This window comes from Megascapheus bottae, chromosome 3, assembly GCF_031878675.1.
Source record: "Megascapheus bottae isolate mThoBot1 chromosome 3, mThoBot2.hap1, whole genome shotgun sequence".
Lineage (NCBI taxonomy): Eukaryota > Metazoa > Chordata > Mammalia > Rodentia > Geomyidae > Megascapheus > Megascapheus bottae.
In genome coordinates this window covers 5,728,429-5,755,840 of record NC_143511.1, presented here as the reverse complement: position 1 = coordinate 5,755,840, position 27,412 = coordinate 5,728,429, and the positions used below count along the sequence as shown (strand labels likewise).

General features: G+C 36.7%; 1 protein-coding gene across 2 annotated transcripts in view; it reads right to left on the bottom strand.

The window, feature by feature from the left end:
* Positions 1–27,412, bottom strand: part of Fancc (FA complementation group C) — a 181,791-nt gene that overhangs the window by 43,099 nt on the left and 111,280 nt on the right. For both annotated transcript variants that reach the window (XM_090329496.1, XM_090329497.1), the window contains 3 exons: positions 15,436–15,549; positions 14,497–14,561; positions 766–930 (listed from right to left, as the gene is read on the bottom strand). In XM_090329496.1, the coding sequence (XP_090185622.1) occupies positions 766–930; positions 14,497–14,561; positions 15,436–15,549 (344 nt within the window). The remainder of the gene's footprint in view (positions 1–765; positions 931–14,496; positions 14,562–15,435; positions 15,550–27,412) is intronic.

The following is a 27,412-nucleotide window of genomic DNA, read 5'->3' as shown; positions in this document are numbered from 1 at the left end:
CATAGTGAAATATGTCAGAGAGAGAGATCCGCACACATGACTGAATGATTTTCCAGATGAACCATGCTTGATACTACAAATTCATACAAAAATATCTAAAATAGTGCAAAACAGTCTAATGTAACAATATGAAAAGTTAATTAATAAACTCATATTTCACACCAAATAACTTAAAAAAACAATCATTTGTAAGTTTTAGTGAAACATTAAAACAGAATGTCCACAACAATCTGAGATGAATTATAACACTGCTACCGTTTCCAAACACATATCTGTATAGGGCTGGATATTTTGGCCAGAAGAACATATCCCACCAAACTAAATGCAGAAACAAACATTAGAAGACAGCTGTCTTTGGTCAGATAACAAAACTTGCAAATATATACAAGTAATGTTGTTCTTTCTAAGCAATCTTTTTTGTCTTGAATTATAACATTTATCATTATTTTCAAATAAAGTAATTTTTGTGAATGTGGTGTTGAGATCAAATTCATGCCACATTTCAGGCAAGTATTCTGCCATTTAAACTATAATCTCTCCCGCAAAGCTATACCTCCGCCAAATAAACTTTTAAAAAATCCATTTTACTTTCACCTACAGAAAATACTAAGTATAATTCGCACAAAAATGTTCTTTGTGATCTTCAATAATATTTGAGTACAAAAGGAGATACAAAATCATTCTTGTGCAACATTTCCAACATACTAAAACATCTCAGGTAAAGGAAAAATGAAGTGAGAAGAGAGAATAATGGACATCACTTACTGTAAAAAGGCCTCATTTACAGCTTCAAAGAACTCAGGACAGAGGATTTCCTGAGGTTCATGTTGATGGTAAATGAGCAGAGCCTCTACTAGGGGTTCAAAATCAGGCAGAGTAACAAGTGGGACACAAACTTGTGACAGAGATGCCATTCGGTCAGGAACCATTCTACAGGAGAAACAAGAAATTGTTACCTATGTTTGAAATCCACATGTAATTAAAGATACAAAAAGTCTTCTCCCTTGATTGATGATAGGTCATATACTGTGACTGTTCCCAATATTATACATTGCAAATTAAATCCTTTGAAAGGAATACAAGGAAAGACGCAGTACCTCAGTTGCCCCAGTCATATATCAAGAGCTCACAAGCACAGCACCATTGAGTGTGGCCTAATGATAGAGTGCCTGCCTAGCATGCAGGAAGACCCATATTCGATTCATTGGTACCACATACACAAAAAAGGCTGGAAGTGGTACTATGGCTCAAGTGGTAGAGCTCTAGCCTTGAGAAAGTCCAAGGAGAGTGCTCAGGCCCTGAGCTCAAGCCAGAATTGGCAGAGAGGCAGAGAGAGGCAGAGAGAGAGGGAAGGAGAGGAGAGGGAGAGGGAGAGGGAGGGGGGAGGGAAAGGAAGGGAGAGGGAGAGAGGGAGGGAGGGAGGGAGGGAGGGAGGGAGGGAGGGAGGGAGGGAGGGAGGGAGCTATATGACACCAGTGGTTAGAGTACTAGGCAGTACAAGTTAAAAAAATGTGTTTTACAATCAAGAACTGGTCAACACTTCTTCACTTTTCTCCACACTGCCTACTACCAACAGATTTGTATGCTATTTGAGGACTAGGTCCTACTGCTTAAACAGAAGCTTTCTGGGGAAGGTCTTTTTCCCTCCTAGCTTGCTCACAGCTATATTCTTAGCCCCTAAGGACAATTCCAAAACAGATGTTAAGTCAGGTGTCCATGGTTCATGCTTGTAACCTTAGCTACTCAAGGAGGCTGAGAGCTGAGGATCAGAGTTTGAAGTCAGCCAAGGCAGAAAAGTCTGTGAGACTCTAAACTAGAAAAAAAAAAAAAAAGCCAGAAGTGGTAAAGTGCTAGTCTTGAGTAAAAGAAACTCAAGAACAGCACCTAGGCCCTAAGTTCAAGACCAAGGACAAGCACGCACGCGCGCGCACGCATGCACGCACGCACACACACACACACACACACACACACACACACACACACAGTGAGAGAGAAGAAATATCTGGAGATTAGTCAAATGAAAGTCCTGGGTATATGCTATTACTTTTTTCCTGTACATACTTTCATACATAATTATAAATATAGAAGTTTAGATTTGAGTTTTATAAAACACAAATGCACAATATTATCTCTTTTTTAACTTGCTTCCTATTATTAAAATATGTGTATTCTATAATTGTTTATCAATGGCAGCCATTTTGTTTCTAATATTTCACTATTATATGAGGTGCTCAGCCTGTATTCTCACATATAGCTATATATAGCTATTTGTTTGAAAATTTCTTTTTCCAAAAGATATACTAATTTTCTTTTCTGAACTTCTAGTCTAGTGATATTATCCATTTTATTTCTTGCTGATTTGATAGGCAAGTTTTTTTATATTGTTTTAATCTGATAACATGTGAGGCTCAATGAATTTAAGTTAGTGTATATCTGTCCTAGGTTTACAATGAATATATATTACCCACTTACTATATTCAAGGCTCTGAGGTGTTTGTGATTCAGAAAGATAACAAAGCCTAGTAAGAGAGAAAAAGAATAAAATGGCAGCTGACAGTGTCATGACCAGTAGAGGAGTGGTGGGAATTTGTGAGAAAGTAAAACTGGAGCAAAGGAGAAGCATACAGACAAACCATGAACATAGCTGGGAGAAAAATGCTGCAAATTGAGAAAGGGTAAAGCTGACAAAGGATAAATAGGAAAGTCTCAAGTATCTAAACAGGAAAACAAAGCAAATTAGGATATCATAGTGAAGGAGGAAGAAATTAGAGAAACCTTGAGTGCTACGACAGAGCCTTGCATATTCATTTGACTGGGCTTTTTTTTTTCTTGTTTCCATTTCCTGGAATTCATTTATTAACTTAGTTTCTACATTAATAAAATTTATAAAGGCAACTACATTAAACAGCTAAATAAGCTGAGCACAGTGGCTCATGCCTATAATCATAGCTACTCAGGAGGCTGAGATCTGAAGATAGAGCTTCAAAGACAGCCCAGGCACTAAAGACCATGAGACTCTTATCTCTGATTAACTACTAGAAAACCCGAAGTGGCACTGTAGCTCAAGCCTTGAGCTTTGAGCTAAAGAGCTCCAGGACAGCACCCAGGCCCAGAGTTCAAGCTCCAAGACCAAAAAAAAGCTAATAGCTCATCAACATTGATGAAAAATAGAGGGTATTTCCACTCCCATTTTCTGATCTTGAAATCACTTTTGTGTATTTCTGTGAATGTGTGAGAGTGTGAAAGAGATTGTTTAGATCTGATTTGTTCCAAGTTAATAGTCACTCAGTGGTTTGACTTAACCTACAGACAAAATCCAAAGTTACTAGAGTGCACAGATAACTTGCTTTTCTAATTATGTTTCCTAAATTAATCTCTCAAATTTCTCCCACATGCTGTTTTTTGCTGGATGCTTATACTGGGGCTTGAACTAAGAACCTTACTCTTGCTTGGCTTTTTCCACCCATGGCCACTAAAGCCATACATCTACTTCTGGCTTTTTGCTAGTTAATTGCTGATAAAAGTCTCTTGGCTTTGCCTAGGCTAGCTTCAACTCACAATCCTCAGATCTTAGCCTTCTGAATAGCTAGGATTACAAGCATAAAAGAAATCATTTTTGAACCTCCTAACTACCTTAGATGATAAATGTGCAATTCAATGAATGCTACAAAGTTAGTAGGACAAAAGAAAACTCTAGGATGTTGCTAATAAAAAGGTACAATTGGATAATAATTGGTAGCATCATATTTCCTTTACTTCTCATGGTTAAAGACTTAAACACAAGTGTAGAAAGAGATACGGCAGTTAAAATGAACTGGACTAATACTATACAAATATGCAAATCCCAAAACATAATACATAACAAAAGTTGCAAAAAGATAAACTACACCATAGAAAATTTTGACATATTCACAGTATACACACATACGCACACACAGTGAAAGTGTTAAAAACATGACAGAGATTTTATACCAACTTCTTGCAGGTCCTCACTACTGGGAAAAAGAAGAAATAGAATGAGAGAAAGATGCATTACAACTATTCTTCAAACACTTTAGTTCCTTAAAGTGATCAGACAGTAATAAAAGATAGTATGATAAAACTTAAATAATAAGCATATAAATTGTTTACATATCAGAATTATTTTATAGTTACATTTAAAAAACCCTAAAATACACTGTTACCCAATAAAATACTGAATATGAAAGGAATATATATATATATAAAAAACAAGTCATTTCCTGTTCCAAGTTCTTATTTATAAAATGGTAAAGGGGGGCTGGGAATGCCGCTTAGTAGTTGAGTGCTTGCTTAGCATGCATGAAGCCCTGGGTTTCTCAGCACCACATACACAGAAAAAGCCAAAAATGACACTGTGGCTCAAGTGGCAGAGTGTTGGCCTTGAGCAAAAGAAGCTCAGGGATGGTGCCCAGGCCCTGAGTTCAAGCCCAGAATGACAAAGAATCAAAAAACAAAACAGTAAAAAGTAGTTCAAGAAAATTTAAGCACCTTTAACTAATTTTAGTTTCTTTACTATTTATTCCTTTCCAGAGTAACACCTCCTTAAAAAAACACACACATTATTTTGTACTCTTCCCACTTTTATATCTTTAGAACTATTTGCACTCTTCCTTTTTGCAGGGAGGGGGGAGGGGGGAAGACGGACAGTCCAGGCTTGAACTTAGGGCAGGGGCACTCTCCCTGTGCTCTTTGTTCAAGGCTAGGGCTCTTCCACTTTGAGCCACAGTGCTACTTCTGGTTTTCTGGTGGTTAATGGCAGATAATAGTCTCATGGATATTCCTGCCTGGGCTGGCTTCAAACTGAAATCCTCAGATCTCAGCCTTTTGAGTAGCAAGGATTACAGGCCACCAGTTCCCTGTATCATTTGGATTAATAGAACGATTATCAGATGAACTGAACTGTCAAATCTATTCTCAAACATGTTTTAAAATGTATTAAAATGAGTTGATGGGCAATTGTTCTTACATATTTGATAAAAGGAACTGACATTATTTTTTTCAAACTGATTATGCCATATCATGAAAAACTTCTCAGTCTTGCATTTGGATTTACACTTGTTTTGATATAACTTGGTGTTTTGGTATATATACCAAGAGGTGACACAGAAACAGAAGCTGAGCTGGTTGCTGGTAGCTCAACCCTGTAATCCTAGCTATTTAGGAGGCTGAGATGAGGATCCTGATTCAAACCCAGCCCAGCAAAGTCTTATAGATTCTATCTCCAATTAACCAGCAACAAAGCTGGACATAGGACTAAAGTGGTAGAGTGCCATTTGTGAGCAAGCAGGTTGAGTGAGAGTACAAGGTGGGCCCCAAGACTGGTGACTCCCACTGCAAAAACAAAAACCACCACCAACAAAAAAACAGAAGCTGGGATCATTATGGTTAATCTTAACATGTCAGACATGAGAGACTGAAAGTTATTCAATCCAGTCTGTGAATGCAGAACCAAGATGAGCTATGAGTCCAAATGCATTTCTGAACTACCATCTTCCACTGTCCAAGAACAAGAGAACCAAGTAATTTATCCCTCTGGGTCAAATTCTTAGCAAAGGAAATACTGGATTTGGGTCAACCCGTCAACCAGCTATTAATTATCTGAAGTTGTCAACTATTCTGTCTTGATTGTTATTAGTCTACAGGACAATATTAGATGATAGATAAACTCTTTATAACTGGAAGGAAGGAAAAAAAACCTTCCATTTGTACCAGACTGAGCATCATAATTGTTTTTTATAGATGTTTGTTGTTTAAAAACATATGGACAAATCCTTGTCATGGAGCCAAGTTAACTAAGTGATGTCCGTATTGGTATGTCAGCTGGAAACACAAGAAAGGATGAAATGGTAATCGATTTGGTTTGTGGTTTAGGTTATTCTAAGTGGATGTAAATTTATGACATAATTAAAAATTCTTCATTGAATTTACTAAGACCTATGTGAGACCTGTGCTAGGAGACTGACATATCAGCCATATTCCCAAGTTGCTGCTGTGTGTTTTACCCTTTTGTTCTTACCTTTTTATTTTAGCTTTTTTCTTTTGCCAAAAAATTTTAGAATTCATTACAATATCTTTTTCCAACATAGTTGCTGGATGTTTTGAGACCACGTAAGTTTTTTTTGTAGAAATTCAACCTCTACTAATGAGTCTGTTTATACTTATCAGATTAACTTACAAAGCAACTTGATGTTCCAATGCCTTTGAGGAGTCTTTTAATGAACTTTCAAAATCTTACATTTTTTTCTGTCAGATTCTGGGCCTGGGCACTGCCCCTGAGCTCTTCAGCTCAAGGCTACCAGTCTACCACTTGAGCCACCAGCACCACTTTCCGTTTTCTAGTGGTTAACTGGAGATAAGAGTCTCGTGATCTTTAGTACCCAGGCAGGCTTTGAATCACGATCCTCAGATATTAGGCACCAGAGTACCTAGGATTACAGGTGTGAGCCAACGTGCCTGGCTTCAAAATCTTATTTTCAAGAGCTAAAACCAGAAAGTTGTGCTTGTCAACCATAAAAATAAAAATAAAAAAACTTAGACCCTGAAGTTCTGTATAAGACCACAGCTCTCTAGTGAAAAAAACAATCAAATGTGTTCAACTATCTTCAGGAGTTCAGGACATCAGGCGGTAGAATGGCGCTGTGATAAATCAAATGACAGTATAGTTGTTGCTGTTATTAGTGATAAGTAAAGCATAAAATACTATAAGTTTCTCTTACATACATGAAGTTACTTGTATATTTTTAAATACATTAATTTAAAAAGTTGAATCAGAATAAATTATAGTGGTATACAAACTTTCTGATATACCCTTAAATGCAGATTATTTTTGTTCAGAACTGTAGAAGTTCAAGCAGCAACAAGCCTCTAACCTTAAAAGCCATAAAACAATACCATGCCCATGGTCCAGTTTTGTTTTTGTTTTCTTCCTGCTGGAGGGGGAATTATTATTATTATTTATTTTTTTACTTTTTGGAAGTTGTAAAGTTCACTTCAAAAGATTTAAAAAACAAAATATAGAAATTGATCTCATAATTTAGGATCCACAGATTGGAAAAAAAGATACAAATCTGATTTGCTTTTCTTCTGCATTATTTTTAGAGGCATGTTAAATAGTCTTGTCAAAGTGTCATAAATAGTCTCACATGCTACTAAGTAAAATCAACAATTCAGTGACAGAATGTTTAAATACTATCCCATTCCTTGCTACAAAGCACCAGAAAAGGCAATATTCTGGACTTTCTAAGCAGTTTATTTCGTAGTTCATGGTTCCTACAGACAGCACCACTATACAGAAAGGATACTTCCAGCAATATATGGTTCATGTTGTACCTTTATGCAGCTGAATTCTTGTAGAGAAATCATTTGGAGTGCTGTTCTGCCATTAAGTCAAACTCTAATGCAGCCTGGAAAATGCTATACTGCTCTTTCCTGAACTTGGATCTCCAGGCTTTGGCAATTTTCAGGCTGAGGGTGAGAAGACTGTAAGCACTTGGAAGCCATGCAGAGGTCTATCAATTGGCATCCCTACATTTTGGTAAACTCAAGCACTCCTGAAGTTACAGGAGGTTTTAAATTTCCCCAGAAGTATCTTGGGCCTTTTTCAGTCTTGTTAGGAGATTCAACCCACAGCCCATAATTTTACTGTGCCTTGTGCCTATCCAGCCATTTCATATCATCTTCATCTCTCTACATTCAATATTTTCAGAAAATGGGAGGTAACTTAACCTGCAAGTCTTTCAGGGACTACCATAGATGAATCATGAATGGGGGCAAGATCTCCATGTCTGGTGTAGATGTTTTTGTATTTCTGAATCAGAAAGAACACTCAATATCCCTCTCAATTTAACAAACATTTATTTGACTTTGTAAAATATTCTGCTAAAGTTGTAAGCAAAATACACACATGAAAACCCATACACTGGCACACACAAATATACATCTACAACTCCCCTCTGTTATCTCACTCAGTGTGCTCATATATTCTAGAAATTTAAGACATTTACAACTCAACTAAATTCCCTTTTGTTTACCAGCTTAGAACATTAATCTTAGATCTAAATCAATCACGGTGATGGTTAGTGCAAGAGGGTAAAGTACTGTGGAAGGTAAATGATGAAGGGACACGTGCCATTTAGCAGTGATAAAGCAGAATATATTTTAGAAAAGATATATTTTAGAAAAGGTAAATATTTGAGAGGATAAACTCACAGAAAAAGAGATAGTGTAGTTCAACCCAGAATTGTCTCTAGGAGAGCTGGTAGGTATATTTTAAATATGAGCCCTTGTCTGTTGAAGATCTTCTCTCATTCTGTGGGCTATTTACCTTGCTAGCCATGTCCTTTACCATACAGAAGCTCTGCAGTTTAATGCAATCCCATTTGTCCAAACTTTCTTTAATTTGTTATATTCCTGGGTCTTTATTAAGAAAGTTTCAACCTGTACCAAGGAGCCCTAGTGTATCTCCTCTTCCTTCTTGTAAAGTTTTCAGGGTATCTGCTTTTACTTCAAGGTCTTTGATCCATTTGGAATTAATTCTGGTGCAGGGTGACATATAAGGAATCCAACTTTAGTTTTCTACAGCTGCTTAACCAATTCTGCCAGAACCATTTGTTGAAGATAGTCTTTCTTCCATATTATTTTTTGGTTCCCTTATTGATGATTAGGTCTGTGGGTTCATTTCTTGGTCATTAGTTCTATTATGTTGGTCCTCAGGCCTGTTCTTGTGCCAATACCAAACTTTTTTTTATTACCTAGCTCTGTGTAATAGAGTCTGAAGTTCCAGCACAGTTCTTCCTGCTAAGGATTGTTTTTATTATTCCATATGAATTTTTGGGTTGCTTTCTCTATTTAATTAAAGAATATTGATGGGTATTGCATTGAATTTGTAGATAGCCCTTGGCAAGAACAAGATTGACATATGATGTTAATTCTTCCAATCCAGGATCATGGGAGGTTTTTCCACTTCAGTTCTATTAATTTCCTTTTTCAGGGTTATAACGTTTTCATCATAGAGGTCCTTTACTTCTTTGGTTGATTCCTAAGGTTTTTTTGGGGGGGGGGCAGCTTGCAAATGGAGTTGCTTTCTTGATTTCTGCCTCACTCTTCTCATTGTTGGCATACAGGAAAGCCATTGATTTTTGAGGGTTAATTTTATAGCCTGCTACTTTGCCAAGTTTCATATCAGCTAGAGTAACTTTGGAGTGGAGTCTACAGAATTCTTTACAAACAGAATCATGTCATCTACAAAGAGGGAACATTTCACTTTACCCTTCCCTATTTGGATTCCCTTTATGTTTACTTCTCCCATTATTTCTCTGACTAGGAATTCTAATATTATGTTGAAGAGGAGTGGACAGGGAGGGAATGGAATCCTTGTATCTTTCCTGATTTTAGAGGAAATGGCTTTAACTTTTCACCATTAAGTTATAATGCTGGCTGTAGACTGCCATTCACAGCCTTTATTATACTGAGGAATGTTCCACGAATCCTAGTTTCTCCAGAGCTTTAAGCATAAAGCGGTGTTAGATCTTATCAAATGCTTTTTCTGCATCTGAGAAGAGCGTGTGATTCTCGTCCTTGCTCCTGCTGATGTGAATTATATTAATTGACTTGCATATACTGAACCAGCTTTGCAACCTTATGATGAATCCTGTTTGGTTATAGTATATAATTTTTTGATGAGTTATTGAAGTTAACTGGCCAGTATTTTGTTGAGAAGTTTTCATCAATGATCATCAAATAAATGGGTCTATAGTTCTTTTTCTTTGTAATTCCTGTCTGGTTTTGGGATGAGGGCTATACTGATTTCATAGAATGAGTTTGATAGAGAATTTCTGCTTTCAATTTCATTGAAGAGTTTGAGGAGTATTGTGTGAGCTCTGCTTTGGAGGCCTTATAGAATTCAGGTATGAATCCATCAGGTCCTGGAATTTTCTTGGGTGGACGGTCTCTTACTGCCATTTCTATTTAATTACTTGAAATAGGTCTATTTAGTTGGTTTAGATCTTGGTTTAGTTTAGGCATATCAATATTTAGAAAAAATTCATCCATTTCTTCCAGATTCTTAAATTCATTGGCATAAAGGCTTGAAAAGTATTCCCTTATGATGTACTGGATCTTGGTAATTTCTGTTGTGATATTTCCATTCTTGTCTCTGCTTTTGTTTATTTGCGTTTTCTCTCTCTCTCTCTCTCTCTCTTTCTCTCTCTCTCTCGTAAAATTTGCTAAGGGCCTGTCAATTTTGTTAATTTTTTCAAAGAACCAACTCCTTGTTTTGTTGATTCTATGTTTTTTTTTACTCTAATTCATTTAATTCTGATTTAATTTTAATAATTTGTTTCTTTCTACTGGATTTGGGTTTGGTTTGTTGCTCTTTTTCCAGTTTAAGGTATGTTTAGAGGTTTTTTCTAGAGGGCAAGATTTACTCCTTGGATTAGGCCATGACTCCCTCTTTGTGTACTTATTAGTTTTACAGTTTTGCACATAAAATACAAACAAAAATCACACCACCTCTTTCAGTCTGTCTATATTGGGTTTTAGCAAAGAATGATGTTTATTTATTATCCCAGGAATTTATCATCTCTAAGAATGTACCTCCCATAAGCCTTAATTTCCCAATTAAGAGATTTTCACTGTCTTATTTTTCAGAAGCTTATAATATTTTGCTTCCTCTGGTGCCTGTATGTGGTAACACAATTTTTCTGGTGCTGTAACAAGCTATTTGCCTCTTTGTTTTTTGTGCTTTCCAGACATTCAAAGTATATCCTAGTTTTCTATTAGCGGTACTTGTCAGGCAACACCCTCGCCCCACAAAAAAACAAAAAACCCTCCAGCAGCACCTAGAACAATTGAAATATTACATGCAAATTCTATATTTATTATTCTCTTTCTCCCATTGGAGAAGCCATAAGCTGGGCACTAAATGCTCAAGATTATTGAGCTGTGCAAGCCTCCATTTGCAGCATTGTCTCTTCTCTAGTGCTTTCACTAAGCTTTGTTTTGTTCTCTGTGACCCCTAGGCATGCAAAGAATGCTGGTTCTCCATTGGTGCTGAATCAGGAGACATAGAAGCCCCTTCTTCAGACAGCTCCCTAAAAAGCTGAAAGGTTAAATACACATTTCACTCTTTCTATCCTAAGGAAGGAACCATAATCTAGCCCTTTCTTTCCAATCTAATCAAGTGCAGTGGTGTGGGAGATGGGCTATTGATGTGGATATGAAATAGCTTTTCTTAGCGATTTCAAGCGCTTCTTGACTTGGAGTGTAATTATGAGACAGCAACTTCTTAACTGGCTTCTAAAGTTGTTATGATAGCTTGTTTTGGCCATATGTTCTGAAGGTGATACCTATATGGGGAAATGAGATCTGAGTCTTTTTATTCTGCCTTATTTTTCATATTTCTGACATCACTCCTGAATAACTTCTTTCTTCTTTTATTCCTCCCTCTATTCCTCAGGCTTTTTTTGTTTTTGTTACATGCATATGTATATGTATATATGTGCTTGAATTCAAGCCTCTCTTTCTCTCTCTCTCTCTCTCTCTCTCCCCACACACACACACACACACACACACACACGCACACACACACACACACACACACACACTTGCTCTGCTGTTCAAGACTAGTAACCTACTACTGGAGCCATAGCTCCACAAATAACTTCCAAGTCTGTGGGTGATCCTTTCTGGTTTTTTTTTTCTTTAGAAGTAGTATAGTAGTAGCAGTTTATTCTCAGCTGATTAGTGAAAATTAATTAAAATTGGATTACAGATATCTGTTTGTACTGTTGTATCAATTTTTAAAATAATATATACCTAGGGGCCGGGAGTTGGGCCTAGTGGTAGAGTGCTTGCCTAGCATGCACGAATATCCAGGTTCGATTCCTTGGTACCACATACATAGAAAAAAGCTGGAAGTGGTGTTGAGGCTGAAGTGGTAGAGCTCTAGCCTTGAGAAAAGTCCAAGGACAGTGCTCAGGCCCTGAGCTAAAGCCTAGGACAGGCAAAAAAAAAAAAAAAAAAAAAAAAAAAGCATCAGAGGAAAAAAAAATATATATAGCAGATTTTCTGGTAATTCTCTGACAATTTTTAACATATCCAACTATTTTTCACAGGATGTGTGTTTTAAAATTCTACCAGTACTGCACAAAGATTTTCTCTTCATTCTCACGAATACTTTTTAGTTTCCATTTGTTTCTTATTACTATTAATAGGTGTAAAGTAGTATTTCATTGTGGTTTGTATTTATACCCTAATGAGTAATGAATGATGTTGAACATGGTTCCATGTGCTTCTTGGTCTGTTTTATCTTCTTTGGAAGAATGTCTACTCGGGTCCTTTGCCTTGTAGGTGTGCTGCTGGGAACTAAGTCCAAAGCTCTGTGAATGATAGGTAGGGGCTTTGCCACTAAGCTACATCTCTAGGCCTAACTCAGTTTTGAATTAATTTTTGTTGTTGTCATTGTAATGAAGTTCATTATATATGGTAAATATTATTTTTTATCAAAGATATTATTTCTCTGTATTTTTGTTTTTGTCTTGCTTTTTTTTTTTTTTTTGGCCAATCCTGGGGCTTGAACTCAGGGCCTGCGCACTGTCCTTGGACTTTCTCAAGGCTAGTGCTCTTCCACATGAGCCACAGAGCCACTTCCCGCTTTTTCTGTTTATGTGGTACTGGGGAGTCGAACCTAAGGCTTTGTGTATGCTAGACAAGCACTCTACCATTAGGCCATGCTCCTGGCCCTGTCTAGTTCTATTTCTTTTCTTTTCTTTTAGGTCAGTCGTGGGACTTGAACTCTGGGGCCTGAGCATTGTCCCTGAGCTCTTCAGCTCAAGGCTACCACCCTATAGCTTGAGCCAGAGCACCACTTCCAGTTTTCTGATGGTTAATTGATGATAAGAGACTCAACGGACGTTAGTGCTAGGGCAGGCTGATTTCAGCATCCTGAGTAGCTAGGATTATAGGTGCAGAGCTACCATGCCCAGCTCTTGTCCTATTTTGACAGAACTTTTCTAGGTAGCATAGGTGACCTCAAATACCTATGTAGCCCAGATAAACTTTGACCTCATGATCCTCCTGCCTCAGCCTCCCAAGTACTGAAATGATAGTTGTATACCATCACAAGGAACTTAGATATATTATCTGAAAAAGTTATCACTCAATAAAGTAGGCTGTATTTTTGTTTTCATGGTAGTATCCTTTGATCCACAAAAAAATTCCTTACTTTTTATTGTGTGGGATCAAACCCAAGGCTCTGAGCATGCTATGCCTCTACCACTGAGCTAAACCCACAGTTCCAAGGTTGTTAATTTTACTAAAATTGAATGTATTTTTATTTCATTGCTTTTATTTGTGGAATCACAGAACTTGACATTTTAAGGACTTGATGCAGCAGATTTCTAAAGACTAAGAATGAAGGCTGTTACTGATAAAGCTTTAGTTGACAACAGCTTTATCAAAAGAAAAATAGAAGAACAAAAAGGAGGGGAAGGGGAGAGAGAAAGAGAGGGAAACAAAGTTTATAAAAATCTCTCAAGCACTTAGATTCTTTTGGTTAATGATTTGTTAAAAATGAAATACTCACCAATGAAAACATTCACAGAGCAAGGAAAACATCTGTGATGTGATTAATTGCTTTTTACTTTGAATTGTTTGATTTGTTTAGTCTAAATTTTAGACCACTGTGTTTCTGAAAATAGGTCATATGTACACATGAAATACCTGTTGCTTTGTGAATATGCTATGTGTATATGTGTAACTGCACACACTTGCACATACAGTGGCAAGGTTTGGGGAAGGGAAAACAGAAGAAGGCTAGTCCAGAATATACACTCTGCCTCCATGCCTAACAGCTCTATTTTCCTTTGCATTCCTTGCTGCCTATGTAGGGCTTTTTACCTAATAGGTGAGTAACACAATTTATTTACTGACCATGAGAATTCAGGTAAAAGTAACTTAAAAAAAAAAAAAAGAGCTGGGCATGGTGGCACATGCCTGTAATTCTAGCTACACATGAGGCTGAGATCTGAGGATCACGGTTCAAAGCCAGCCCAGGCACTAAAGTCCATGAGACTCTTACCTCCAATTAACCACTAGAAAACAGGAAGTGGGGCTGAGGCTCAAAGGGTAGGGTGGTAGCCTTGAGCTGAAGAGCTCAGGGGCAACACCTAGGCCCAGGGGTAGGGCTATAGCGTTGAGCTGAAGAGCTCAGGGACAGCGCTCAAGCCCATGACCAGAAAAAAAAAAAGAAAGAAGAAAGGAAGGAAGGAAGGAAGGAAGGAAGGAAGGAAGGAAGGAAGGAAGGAGAAAATTTGAAAGAACTCATCAATTTGTGATGTATTCTACTAAAATAATCTCTGTAGCAAATATAACCATAATTATGAGCATGCATTTTGTATGAATTAGAGAATTTTACTCTTATAACTGAACCGATACATTTTGAAACTTGAGAAGAGGGATGTTTACTTTAACACCTACCGACTTTGAGTGTTAAATCCATCAAGATGATTCTCTTTCAGTTCAGACACTAATGATAAAACCATCTGTAAAACAAAATCAGTTGCAGGTTAACACATACCACAAACAGGATTACATCAGATCTATTTTTCTTGGTGAGAGTGCTATTTCCGTTGAGATTCCCTACCCTGTTTTACTTTGTCAGAGCAAAAAAGGAAGCAGAGCCAAGTCATACTTACTAATAAGTGGGATTTTACATTAATGTCTATTATTCAAAATTCCTATTTAGACAATGGCAATAGACAGATGGTTACTTTCCTAGTAACCATTTAAGATTAATCCCATTAAAAACATAAAAACATGTTAGATTTCATTTATTTTTTTCTTTCTAAATGTAGTTCTTCCTAAAAATACTTCTATACATATAAAGCTTCCCCAAAAATGTGGCTAACAAACATTAAAATTTTCGTTACACTTTAGAAGAATTAAAATTTCTTTAATTTGGCAAAAATTAAGGATGGCAGAAGAAAACAGATTATATACAAATACAAAAATATGTAGTACTATTTATAAGATTATTTAGTGAATTTTCTGGTTTGCTTCAATTCAATGTAAATTCCAAATCAGCTTATTTTAAATACAAGATTTGTTCGACAGTACAAGGCAGTGTTTATACTGGGTAAGGAATGCTCTTCTCCCTGAAATCTTTGAGTATAAGATGTGTTATGAGAGAGTGTGATTGGTTGATTTACTAAAATCTTTCCTGGTTTCCTTCTTCTTTCTCAGAACCTTCCATCTCACAGTTCTTCCTTACATGGCCATAAGTCTACTCAAGGTAAGAAGAGATAAACAAAGAAAAGTTAAACAACTCCCTTGGAGGAGTGAAATGTTTCCATTTACCCTTCCTGCTGATGATACATTCAGCAAAGAAAAATTCAATACTAATAAATTTAGACTCACATTTTTAAGCAACCCAGGATAGTAATCTACAGGATCATATCCAAGACTTTCATTGAAAATACCAACTTCTTTTGTATCAAGTCTGAATGCTGAAAGTATCTGAGATAACAAACCCTAAAAAGCAAACAGAAAGAAGAATTGTTAGCTTCTTAAAACTGAATGGCAATGCCTTGATTTGGGCAATGCTTAAAATCTGAGTCATTTATGAGTATCACAGTCCCTCTAAGGCCAGTAATCCCATTTTTTCCAAGGACTCAGTGACTTTGATTCAAGAAGCAAACTAGAAAAAAGTTGGGATTCAAATTAGTATATTAAAATTCAATCAATTTAGACAAATGTTTACAATGAAACAAAATTAACTTATAACAATATGCAGTAAATGAAGAATGCTTAGCCCCATAAAAGAATAGGATCATTTTTTAATTCATTAAAAGATTTTGTCAGAATTTTTTCTGGAACTCAGGGCCTGGACACTGTCCTTGGGTTTTTCTCAAGGCTAACACTCTACCACCTGAGCCACAGTACCACTTCCAGCTTTTTTCTGTGTATGTGGTATGGAGGAATTGAACTTAGGGCTTTGTGCATACTAGGCAAGCACTCTACCACTAGGCTATACTCCTAAACACTTTAATCAGAGCAAATGCAAGAATTAAGCATATGTAAAAAGTATCACAAATCAATAGGGAAAGGAAAAATTACATAAAAATTGGTAACTGGAAACTTGACTTATTAGAAAAAATATATAATTACAATGTTCACCAAAATATACTCAAGTTTAATATAAATAGATCAATATAGAAAATGAAATAAAAAAGTAAACAAAAAATGCCTGGGGGCCAGGAGTTTAGCCTAGTGGTAGAGTACTCACCTAGCATGCATGAAGACTCAGGTTTGATTCCTCAGTACCACATACATTAAAAAAAAAAAAAAAAAGCTAGAAGTGGTGCTGTGGCTCAAGTGGTAGAGCTCTAGTCTTGAGAAAAAGTAAAAGGACAGTGCTCAGGCCCTGAATTGAAGCCCCATACTGGCCCACATACACACAAAAAAGAAAGAAATGCCTGAACAAAGAATTTTGTATACTGAAAAATTAAGAGATGTATAAGATAAAACAAGATAAAAATAAAATCTTGTGTTTTTCAGAAAACAACGTTAAGTATAAATAGGGAGAATATTAGTAAAGACAGATCAAATGTAACCAAATTAAAAATACCAAGTACAAAATGCAACAAATTACAAATGCTAAGAACAAAAAAACATAAATATGAATAATTAAGAAAAATTTAACATGAATTTAAACATGAATCTTTATTTTCATCATGAAAAGGACAAACTAGACCATGTCACTTTTCACTTATGAATTAAAGCTCTTTTTTACAGATATAACAGCAAGCTGTCGAAGATCTAATGAGACTGGTGCTCTTTGTGAGCTACAGGAAGAATATAAATGGGGCCTTCTTCTCAAAGTGCAATTGTACATTGCAGAGGCACCATGGAGTCTAAGCCAATGTAACACAGCTCACAATCAACCTCAAGCCTGGAATCCTAGAACTGCATCTGCCCAGGAATTTATCACATAGAAAAGACATATTATAGGTCAACAGAGGCCATTCCTTGCAGAAGGTAACTTGAAAGCACTTAGAATTACTGATGCATCTATCATACATTTAAGGAAATAAATCTAAATATGACAAAGGCTCTTTACTAGAGTGAAAAGAGCCTATTTGCATATATATATATATATATATATATATATATAAAATTGCTTTTTTTTCCTTTCTGTTTAAATCTGCTCTGAGAATAAAAAGCAAACAGGAGGTGACAACAGCAAACAGGAAACAGCAAACAGGAGGTGACCCAGGAGGGTCATTTGTAAGTTATTTTCAAGAGCCAAACACAATGAAATGTGGTGCATAGGCAACCAGTGGGAGATCTTTGAAAGGAGAAGGGGTGATGTTTATTTATACCACAAGGAACTGCTTAGTGTGCTCACACTAATGAGTATGAAGCTTGCTCCTGCATTTGGAGCCCAATTCAGGTGATCTACAAAAAGAAAAGCTAGCCATAGGTTAAATCCATGTGAGAGTGTCCCAATCAGACTTGGCAAGAAAAGCAGGAGGCTCAACAGTCCTAGTCTAGGCACCAGTAATTTAGGGTCAGGAGATGTCTGGGTTTTTCATACATGTTAGTACAATACTAGGTGGAAAGGGAGCAGAACCTGAAATACTCTTATGCTACCAGATGTTTGTGTTCCATTCAATGAGCAGCTAAAGCAGCTTTCTAAAACACAGGAGCTGTTCTAAGTGCTTTACAAACATTGACTCATTCAACTCTCAGCCTATGGTGCTAGATTTTCTTACTTAATCTTTCTTAAAGATAAGGACAGGGAGGCACAGTTTAAGTAGTCTGCCGAGGGCTGGGTACTTACTCTCCACAAGATAGCTAGGGTAGTTTCTAATGATACGAAGCTGATTTGCTTCAGTTTAATAGCCTTTCCCTGAAGCCCTAGCATCACTCCCAAAGTCAAAAGGCCTGCCCCTCTACAACATCCCATTCTAAACACCAGGCTCATCTTCCCTCATCAGTAATGTGCTTGCAATCCATGAAAACCACAGTTTCTCTGATCCTTCAAGACTTCAGTGTGTTTCATTCCCTCTGCCTGGAACTCTCCTACCCTCTTGCACGTGGTTAAGTATCACTTCTTAAACCAATTCTAGCAATTACAGCAATTAAAATCTCCCAAGTGATTTCTGTGTATGAGACACTGAGCTAAAGTTCAGTTTTTAATTAAATCCTATTAAAGTTTCCATTAACTCACTCATAAACAGAAAGCTATTAATGACTATACTTGACATGTGACTCAAAAAATTTAAGGGTGGGTATTGTCAACCTACAGTATACAATAGAAGGAAACTAGTTTCAAGGCAGTGGCAGGTCAGTCTTAATGACTCTTGTTTGTTGGTAAATACCTTAACAACTAATGGTTGTTGGTGCATACCTCTATTCCCAGCTTTGGGGAGACACACATAGGAGGATGGCTAAATACTTGCTGACCTTGGGCAAAAACATGAGGCTCTATACAAAACAAACTAAAGCAAAGGGCTGGAGGCACACTCAGTATTGACAAAAAAAATTAACTCCCTTAAGGACGAGGCCCAGCCAGACTTTTTGCCTCTAATCTAGTTTCTCCCAGATACAGTCCTGGCCCTGACTCACGCTTGGACCTTCACTTCTCAACACTGCACAATCAAGCCAATGGGAATTTAAAAACAAGGAAATCTAGATAGTCAACAGTTCACACAATACAGTCACAGATTGTAAGCAATTCCTGGGTAATGTTTAAAATGACTTCAAATGATTTCTATCTGCAACTACTATAAATAGCTACAATTTCCAATATCTGTACTATTTCCACATGCTAACTTTAACACATGAAATGAAGTATGCATTCCAAAAACTATTAGTAGATGCCTGAAACCACAGATAACATTGAAGCATTTATGTTATGCAAATAATATATAGCTATATATTACACATCACATATATATGATAAAGCTTAACATAAATTAGAACAAATTAAGAGGTTAACAATAATAATAAAACAATTATAATAATATACTGTTGGCCAGGAGCATGGCCTACTGGTAGCGTGCTTGCCTAGCATGCACAAAGCCCTAGGATTTATTCCCCTGAACCACATACACAGAAAAAGCCAGAAGTGGCACTATGGAAAAAGTGGCAGAGTGCTAGCCTTGAGCAAAAAGTGTCCAAGGATAGTACCCAGGCCCTCGGTTCAAGCGCCAGGACTGACTAATAATAATAATAATATATATATATATATACTGTAATGAAATTGCCAGAATCACTACTCTTTGTGCTTTGTGGTCATTATTTTTTACCACATTTTTATTGTAATTAATAGAAGGGTTACATTATATTCTCCAGATAGAAGGTGCATCACTTCACAAATACTGATACCCCTTCTCATGTTTTTGTCCCCATTTCCCTCTCGCCTCCCCCATCTTGTTTTCCCCCTTTTCTATGCTATTTCAAATAAACAAAAAAAATATATATAACATACCAGATAACAAGGTAAGATACTGTAACAATATGAGATAACCAAGGGACAACAAAAGAGATGAGAAATAAAATAGTTTTGTGGTCATTATTAACTAAGATAATGGTTATCTGAACACAAGAACGATGTACAAGGACAGTGAATCTTACATGTAAAATCGTTACCAGGTGACTAATATAGGGCATACAAAAGAAAAGTTTAAGGCCCAGTTGAGAAGGAATTAAGAGTTCCTCATACTACTCAACGACATGCACTTTAAAACGTATGAGTTCTTTCTGAAAGTTTCCATTTAATATTTCCAGAACTCAGACGACCATGATTAACTGAGTAGGGAGAAAGTGAAACCTTGGATAATAAGAAAATGCTATAGCATAACTGGCAGATTTCTCTTGCTTGTATTTCCAAAATGACACAGTTAGAAATTAAATTTTTTTAAATCAAATGCACTGTACATTCAATTCCCGGGAAAATAAAAATTCAAATACAGAGAGCGAGTGCTTTGACTCACTTTAAAAACTAAGCCTTATACTACAATATTTAGGGCTGGAAAAATGTGGTGGAATGAGCACTCTTGCTGTTGGGAACCCAGTTTGTAAACTCTTTCTTTTTTTTCATATATTTTGTAATTAATAGAAGGGTTACATGATATTTGCCAGATAGATGGTGCATTAATTCCCATACATTGATACCCTTTCACATGTCTTGGTCCCCATTTCCCTCTTTCCCACCCCCACCCCTCATCTTGTTTTCCCCCGTTCCCTATCCAATCTCAAATAACCAAATACAAATATATCTGATATATCAGGTAACAAAGTGAGATACTGTAACAATATGAGATAAAAGGGACAGCAAAAGAGATGAGAGATAACATAGTACCTTAAGAACAACAATCATTCATTATATGGCTTATGTTTCTATATCCTAGAGATCCTTTCATTCAGTGTCCTACTATATGGCCTTTTGTATCAAGGTTTTGCTCTATTGCAAATCTCTGCTAGGAGAGCCCAAGGTTTCTACTGATTATGACAAATGAGGGAAACCATTGAGCCTAAGTTCCTTTGAGTCTGGCTTACTTCACTTCATATGATCTTTTCTAAGTCTTTCCATTTCCTAACATCACTACTACACTGTTGGTGGGAGTGCAAACTCGTTCAACTACTATGGAAAGCAGTATGGCAGTTCCTCAAAAGACTAAACATAGAACTCCCCTATGACCCAGCAATTCCACTACTTGTCATTTACCCAATCATCCAGAAACAAGGACATACTAAATCCACCAGCACAACAATGTTCATTGCAGCACTATTTACCATAGCAAAGATATGGAACCAACCTAGATGTCCCTCAGTTGATGAGTGGATCAACAAGATGTAGTATTTGTACACAATGGAATTCTATGCTGCTGTCAGAAAGAATGCCAGTTTGTAAACTTTCTGTGATGTCACTTGTTTGCAATGGTTTGAATGTGTCTGTTACCTAATAGTGTCGAGAGATAGAGCCTTTAAGAACTAATGAAATCATTAGAGCAGTTGCTTTCATCATATGCCATGGATGATGTAGCTATAAGGCTTTCACCTGACACAGGCTCCCTCCCAGATCTTGGACCTCCAAAATGGCATGAAATAAATTTCTATACTTTATAAATTACTAGGTCTCAGATATTCTATTCGAACAATACAAAACAGATTAAAACAATAGTTAAAGCATTAAAGATTCCTGTCCAACACCCAGTAAGTACATTTCCAAGGGTGTATCCTAAGTAAAGACTTGGGTTAATAGCACCATTACTTATAACAATATAAAACTAAAAGCCACTTAGAATATTAGATTGACAGAATTTCTCATGATTTATACTCAAGTGTGAATAATATTACAAAAGATTTAATGATATGAGAAAATATAAAAATGGAAAGGCCAAGAGTAAAATAATTTTATATGCACAAAAACTACCAGACATAAGCCTAGCTACTAGAAGGAAGAGGCCAGAAGATCTTGAATTTGAGGTCATCTCAGGCAAAGGCAGGTGGTTGCAAGACTTATTGTCTCAGAAACAGAACAAAGTAAAACAAAAGGACTGGTGCAGTGGCTCACGCCTATAATCCTAGGTGCTCATGAGACTGAGCTCTGAGGAGCATGGTAGAAAGCCAGCCCCAGCACTGAAGTCCAGGAGACTCTTATCTCCCATTTACCACTGGAAAACGGAGGTGGGACTGTGGCTCAATGGTAAGTTGGTAGCCTTAAGCTGAAGAGCTCAGGGACAATGCCCAGGCCCAGGGATAGGGCTGTAGCCTTGAGCTGAAGAGCTCAGGACAGCACCCAGGCCCAGAGCTCAAGCCCCATGACCCACAAGGAAAGAAAAAAAAAGGACTATAGGTAAAGAGCCCTTATTTAATTTGGGCCAGGCCCCAAGTTTAATGCTTGGGGGGGACAGGGTTGGGCTTGGAAGAAATATAACCAATAGCTAACATAGGTTACTTTTTAGGGTGATTTAAAATTTTCTTTTATCTAATATATGTATTTCAAAACTTTAATGATCATATATTAATTTTTAAACAAGAATATTTTGTAAAAAAATTACATGCTTTGAATTATGTCTGTTTTCCCACAATTCTCTAATATGAATGTATGAACTGGTATGGAGTAGAGGAGGTAAAAAGTTTTATCCATAAAAGATAGGGCTGGGAGTTTGGCCCAGTGGTAGAGTGCTTGCTTAGCATGCACGAACCTGAGTTCAATTCCTAGGTACTACATACATAGAAAAAACCTGAAGTGCCTTGGTTCAAGTGGTAGAGCACTAGCCTTGAGGAAAGATCCTAGACAGTGCTTAGGCCCTGAGTTCAAGCCCCAGGACTAGGGGAAAAAAAAGTTTTATCCACAAGTAAATTAAGGATAAGTCCTACAAACCTGATGCTTGCCTATGGTTACATGGTATTTAAAACAGACACTTCAAACTTCAGTCCCCTAAGTTTCTCTTTTAAAGAAAACTTACAAACTGACAATCGAGGTTAGGCTTGTAGTTTAATGGTAGGACTGTCTGCATACCATATGTGAATTTCTGTGTTCAATCCTCAAGATGAATTTAAAAAAGGAAAAAAGATTAAATATTGCTCATTGCAAAGAACTTTTTTTTACTGCCACCTAGTGGCAAATAGTCAAAACACAAAACCACTAAAGACCAGACCAGGCATTTGGTATTTTTTTTGGGGGGGGGGGGGGGTGGGGGGGGGTCATGGGGCTTGAACTCCGCCTAGGCGCTGTCCCCAGAGCTCTTCATCTCAAGGCTACCGCCCTACCCTTGAGCCAAGCCCCACTTCCCCCACCTTTTTTTTTTTTTAAGAGGTTAATTGAAGATAAAGAGTCTCAGGTCTTTTTGTGCTCAGATCTCAGATCTCAGCCTCCTGAATAGCTAGGATTACAAGTGTGAGATACCATGCTTGGCTTGACTTTTTTTTTTAAATTATATTTTGTTTTATTGTAAGGTGATGTACAGAGGAGTTACATAAGTAGGATAATAAGTATATTTCTTGTTGAGCAGTGTTACCCCCTCTCTTGTTTTCTCCCACTCTCCCTCACCCACCTCCCTGTACCACTTCACTCCCCTGAAGTTATAAAATTCATTTCCAATATAGTGTCTTACGAATATTCCACGGTTCACTCTTTGTCCTTTATCTCACCATTTTGTTATTCCTCTTCCCTTCCCCAAATCAGATCGATACATACACAAGACACATGGCACCAAAATAAAAAACTGTCAACAGGAAGTAAACAAAAGGGAAAAAAAATAAAAAGAGAAAGGAAATGACTTCACATAGTACATTAAAACAAACAAATCCCCTCACTTACATATCATGGAGTTCATTTTGATTAGCATTATTTTATTTGGCCATATGTACATAGCTATAAAACTACTATGATCCTCTGCACGTACTATCCCAGACATACAGTAATGATTACAAATAAGGGAAATCATGGAGCCTATGTTTTTTGGATTTTGCTTACTTCACTTAATATGATTTTTTCCCAAGTCTTTCCATTTCCTTACAAATGAAGTGATGCCATTCTTCCTGATGGAAGCATAGAATTCCACTGTGTATATATACCATATTTTCTGGATCCATTCATTTACTGAGAGGCATCAGGGTTGGTTCCATATCTTATAGCTATGGTAAATAATACTGCAAGGAACTTGGCTGTGTTGGTAACTTTAGTGTGGCTTTGTTTGTGATCATTTAGGTAAATTCCCAGGGATGGGATTGGAAGGTCATAGGGGAACACCGAGGTTAATCTTTTGAGGAACTTCCAGTCTGCTTTCCAGAGTATCTTTTTAATTCTTTAGCCCATTTATTAATGGAGTAGTTGTTTCTTTGATGATTTGTTATAGGATGATTTAATTTTTTAAGTTCTAGGTATATTTTTGATATGAGGCCTTTGTCTGTTATAAAGCTAGTGAAGATTTTCTCCCAATCTGTGGGCTTTGTGTTTATCTTTCTAGCTATGTCCTTTTCCATACAGAAGCTCTGCAATTTAATGTGATCCCATTTATCCAGTCTTTTTTGATTTGTTGTGTTTCTGGATCTAGGAAGTTTCAACCTGTGCGAAAGAGCTCTAGTGTATCTATTATCCCTTCTGTAATATTTTCAAGGTATCTGCTTTTAACTTCAAGGTCTTTGATCCATTTAGATTTGATTCTGGTACAGGGTGATATATAAAGATCTAACCAGTTTTCTATACATGTATAGCCAGTTCTGTCAATACCATTTGTTGAAGAGGCCATCTTTCTTCCATCTAATGATTTGGCTCTTAAAGAAAAATTCCTACTCATGTAAGAAAACATTCTTTTAAATTTGATAGGGAAGGGGGGAAAACCAAGACGGGTAGGGGGTGTGGGGGGGGGAGGAAAATGGGTACCAAGACATGTGAAAGGGTATCAATGTATGTGAATTAATGCACCTTCTATCTGGCAAATATCATGTAACTCTTTTACTAATTACAATAAAAAAATTTAAAAAAAAGAAAACATTCTTTTAAAAATTGTTGGCGGGGAGGGTGGGGGGGTGGGGGGAGGGTAATGGGTACCAAGACATGTGAAAGGGTATCAATGTATGTGAATTAATGCACCTTCTATCTGGCAAATATTATGTAACCCTTTTATTAATTACAATAAAAATATATATTAAAAAATTGTTGGCAAAGAAATCTACAACTTCTTTACTTTACTAATGAGAAGCTTATTTGTAGATACTTATTTGTAGATAAGTATCTATAAAAAGAACATGGACAAAGTATGTTCTGACATATTAAAAAGTATAAATATATTGCCCTGGCTTGTAATCTAAAATATTTCAAAGATAGGGAGTGTAGAAATTAACGTGACTATATACAAAATAATTTCAAGTACAATGTTGATTCATGTGGGAATTTAAGAAATGAAATCACTCTGCTTATGCTTAAAAAGTCATTGACAACCCTCATACTATGAAGATGAACTTTCTAAGTGAAGTTTTAACTAAATCAGGGGAAACTCACTGCCTTTGTTTTTCAGGTATTCTTGTTTCTAAGGTTACCCTGTCTGTTCTATCTTGTGACAGGCAGGGTAGGAAAACTGGACCAAAGAGGCCATGGTTTGGCACAGGGTCACAGTGTGGAAGATGAGCTGTGGTTTTTACTTGGGCAAAGATTAGGAGAGCCAAACTGTGGTCAGTATTCTCAAACTGAGACAGAACACATATTTTATGCTTCTCCTAAAATATTTTTCCTCTAATCACTAGTTTTAGAATTTCTATCACTTAGTTCTTCATTCCATGAGTCTTTATATATTGTGATTGTGTGTGTGTGTGTGTGTGTGTGTGTGTGTGTGTGTGTGTACTATTTGTCAATCAGATTAACTGAGTCAATAAACACACTGTATTCAAGCCACTCTACTGGAACTCCTGGGATGAGCAGCCACTAAAGAGATGAAAATAGACCTAATACAAACAAGACATAAAGTGCTATAATGACGAGTAAGAAAATAACTGTGGGAACAGAAAAAGGATGAGTTCCAATTGGCAGTTTTCAGAGTACTCTTAAAGTGATGACTGGTAAGCACCTAGAGGTAGGAAAAGTGCATGATCTGGAAGGGAGAAAAGAGGTGGAAGCAGGGCCAATAGGAAAATGTTCCTGTCACCCTGACAGCTCCAAGCTTTCAAACAGTTCCTAAGCACAGCTTGCCTTCCACATGACAACTACCTACCTGGTCACACTTCCTTCTAGCCACTCACAAGATCCCTATGGCCAAGTGAAGTCAGATTTCTGCTGATTGTTAAAACCACCCAATCCATTTCATCTCTAGCTGCCAGTTGCTCTTTTTTTTTTTTCAAAACCATCTTTAAGGTTCCTGTTCTAGTTTTCAGCTTAATCTCATTAGTCCTCCTGAAATCTCCAATTTGTACTACTTGCAGGAAGCTTTGCCGTGTTGTTAAACGCATGTTTTCTTCATTCCATGAGCTCCAGAAGAAATCTTTGCATTACTCTTGCATTATTCCTTAGTGCAACTGTGAACTAGACCCAAGCATTTCACACAACAGTAATTCAATAAACACTAGCAGAATCCAAATGCATAGTCTTTTAAAACTACTAAACAAAGTAGTCACTGAAGGTTTCCTTTATGATCTCCTTATAGGAAAGCATAAGATATTTTCTGGTCACAATTTCTTGACTAAATTTTAGGTCATAAAGGAGCCACAGGACACTGGAGAAAAACAACAAGATCATGACATTTGTTATCACTTTTACTTGAAACACCCTGACTCAAATCTGGCAATATTGAATAAAACCTGCACACTGATGTAACATATTTTCAATGAAATTATGTCCACTTTGCAGCTTCCCAGCATATGGTAACTATAAGCAGTCTGAAAACATTCACAGGCAGAAGACTCAATAGGAAACAACATCTCTGTGCAAAAGGAGCCTAGAAAATTCCAAGACAGTCTCACAACATATAAATAAAAGGTATTATGCAGAGGCATACACATTTTGAAAATCTTCTTTTTAGCAAATCTGAGTGGTAAAACCAAGCTTTTCTTAGCTACATGCAACTTATCTCATTCCTTTATCACTTTTCTTGGGCACTCTTGAGGTTATTTCACAATGTGTTTAATTGTCTTTTCGCAAGCCTTTAACAGAGTTATCTGTTCCAGAAATGGTCAAGAAATGCTGCCATTTTGAATACTTGGCAGTTCTTTTACCATATAAAATATCTGTGCCCAAACGCTGAATTAGTCACTTCCTTTTTTATGTTCCCACATCGTTTTATGTAAACATCTAATAAAACATTTATGTTTTTATACTAGGATTGTTTGCTTACTTAACCAATATTAAAATTCCTAAATTAATTAAATCACCTGCAAGTGATTTTCCAAACTAAGTGTCATACTGCCTTATTTTCTTAATAACACAATCTTAAATTATCACTTCCCCCTGCTAACAAAGAGGACCTAGAAAATATACCAATACATAACTGTCACTAAATTTATTTTAAGGAAAATAAAAGAAAGAAGAAGAAATGTTGCCCTCTAGAGAGTGAAGTAGACCTGCAATGCTCTGCATAGTACTGCATGAAAAATAAGCCAAAAGCAAAACTTTAAAAGTTTGAAAAGCACTTGTTAGAAGTCAGCATAAAAAGAGTAATAATGTTCAAGACGTACTCACTACCTTAACAAATGTAACTGTAACCCCTCTATACATCACCCTGACAATAAAATAAAATTTAAAAAAAGGAAGAAGAAAAAAAAGAATGAAGACCCATACATAATTTTAGCAAGAAGAACTGAATGTCACAAAGATGTTGGTTCTCTGACAAACATTCAATGCAGGATCAAAGACAATCCTAAATAGACTTTAGAAGATTTTAACAGGCTT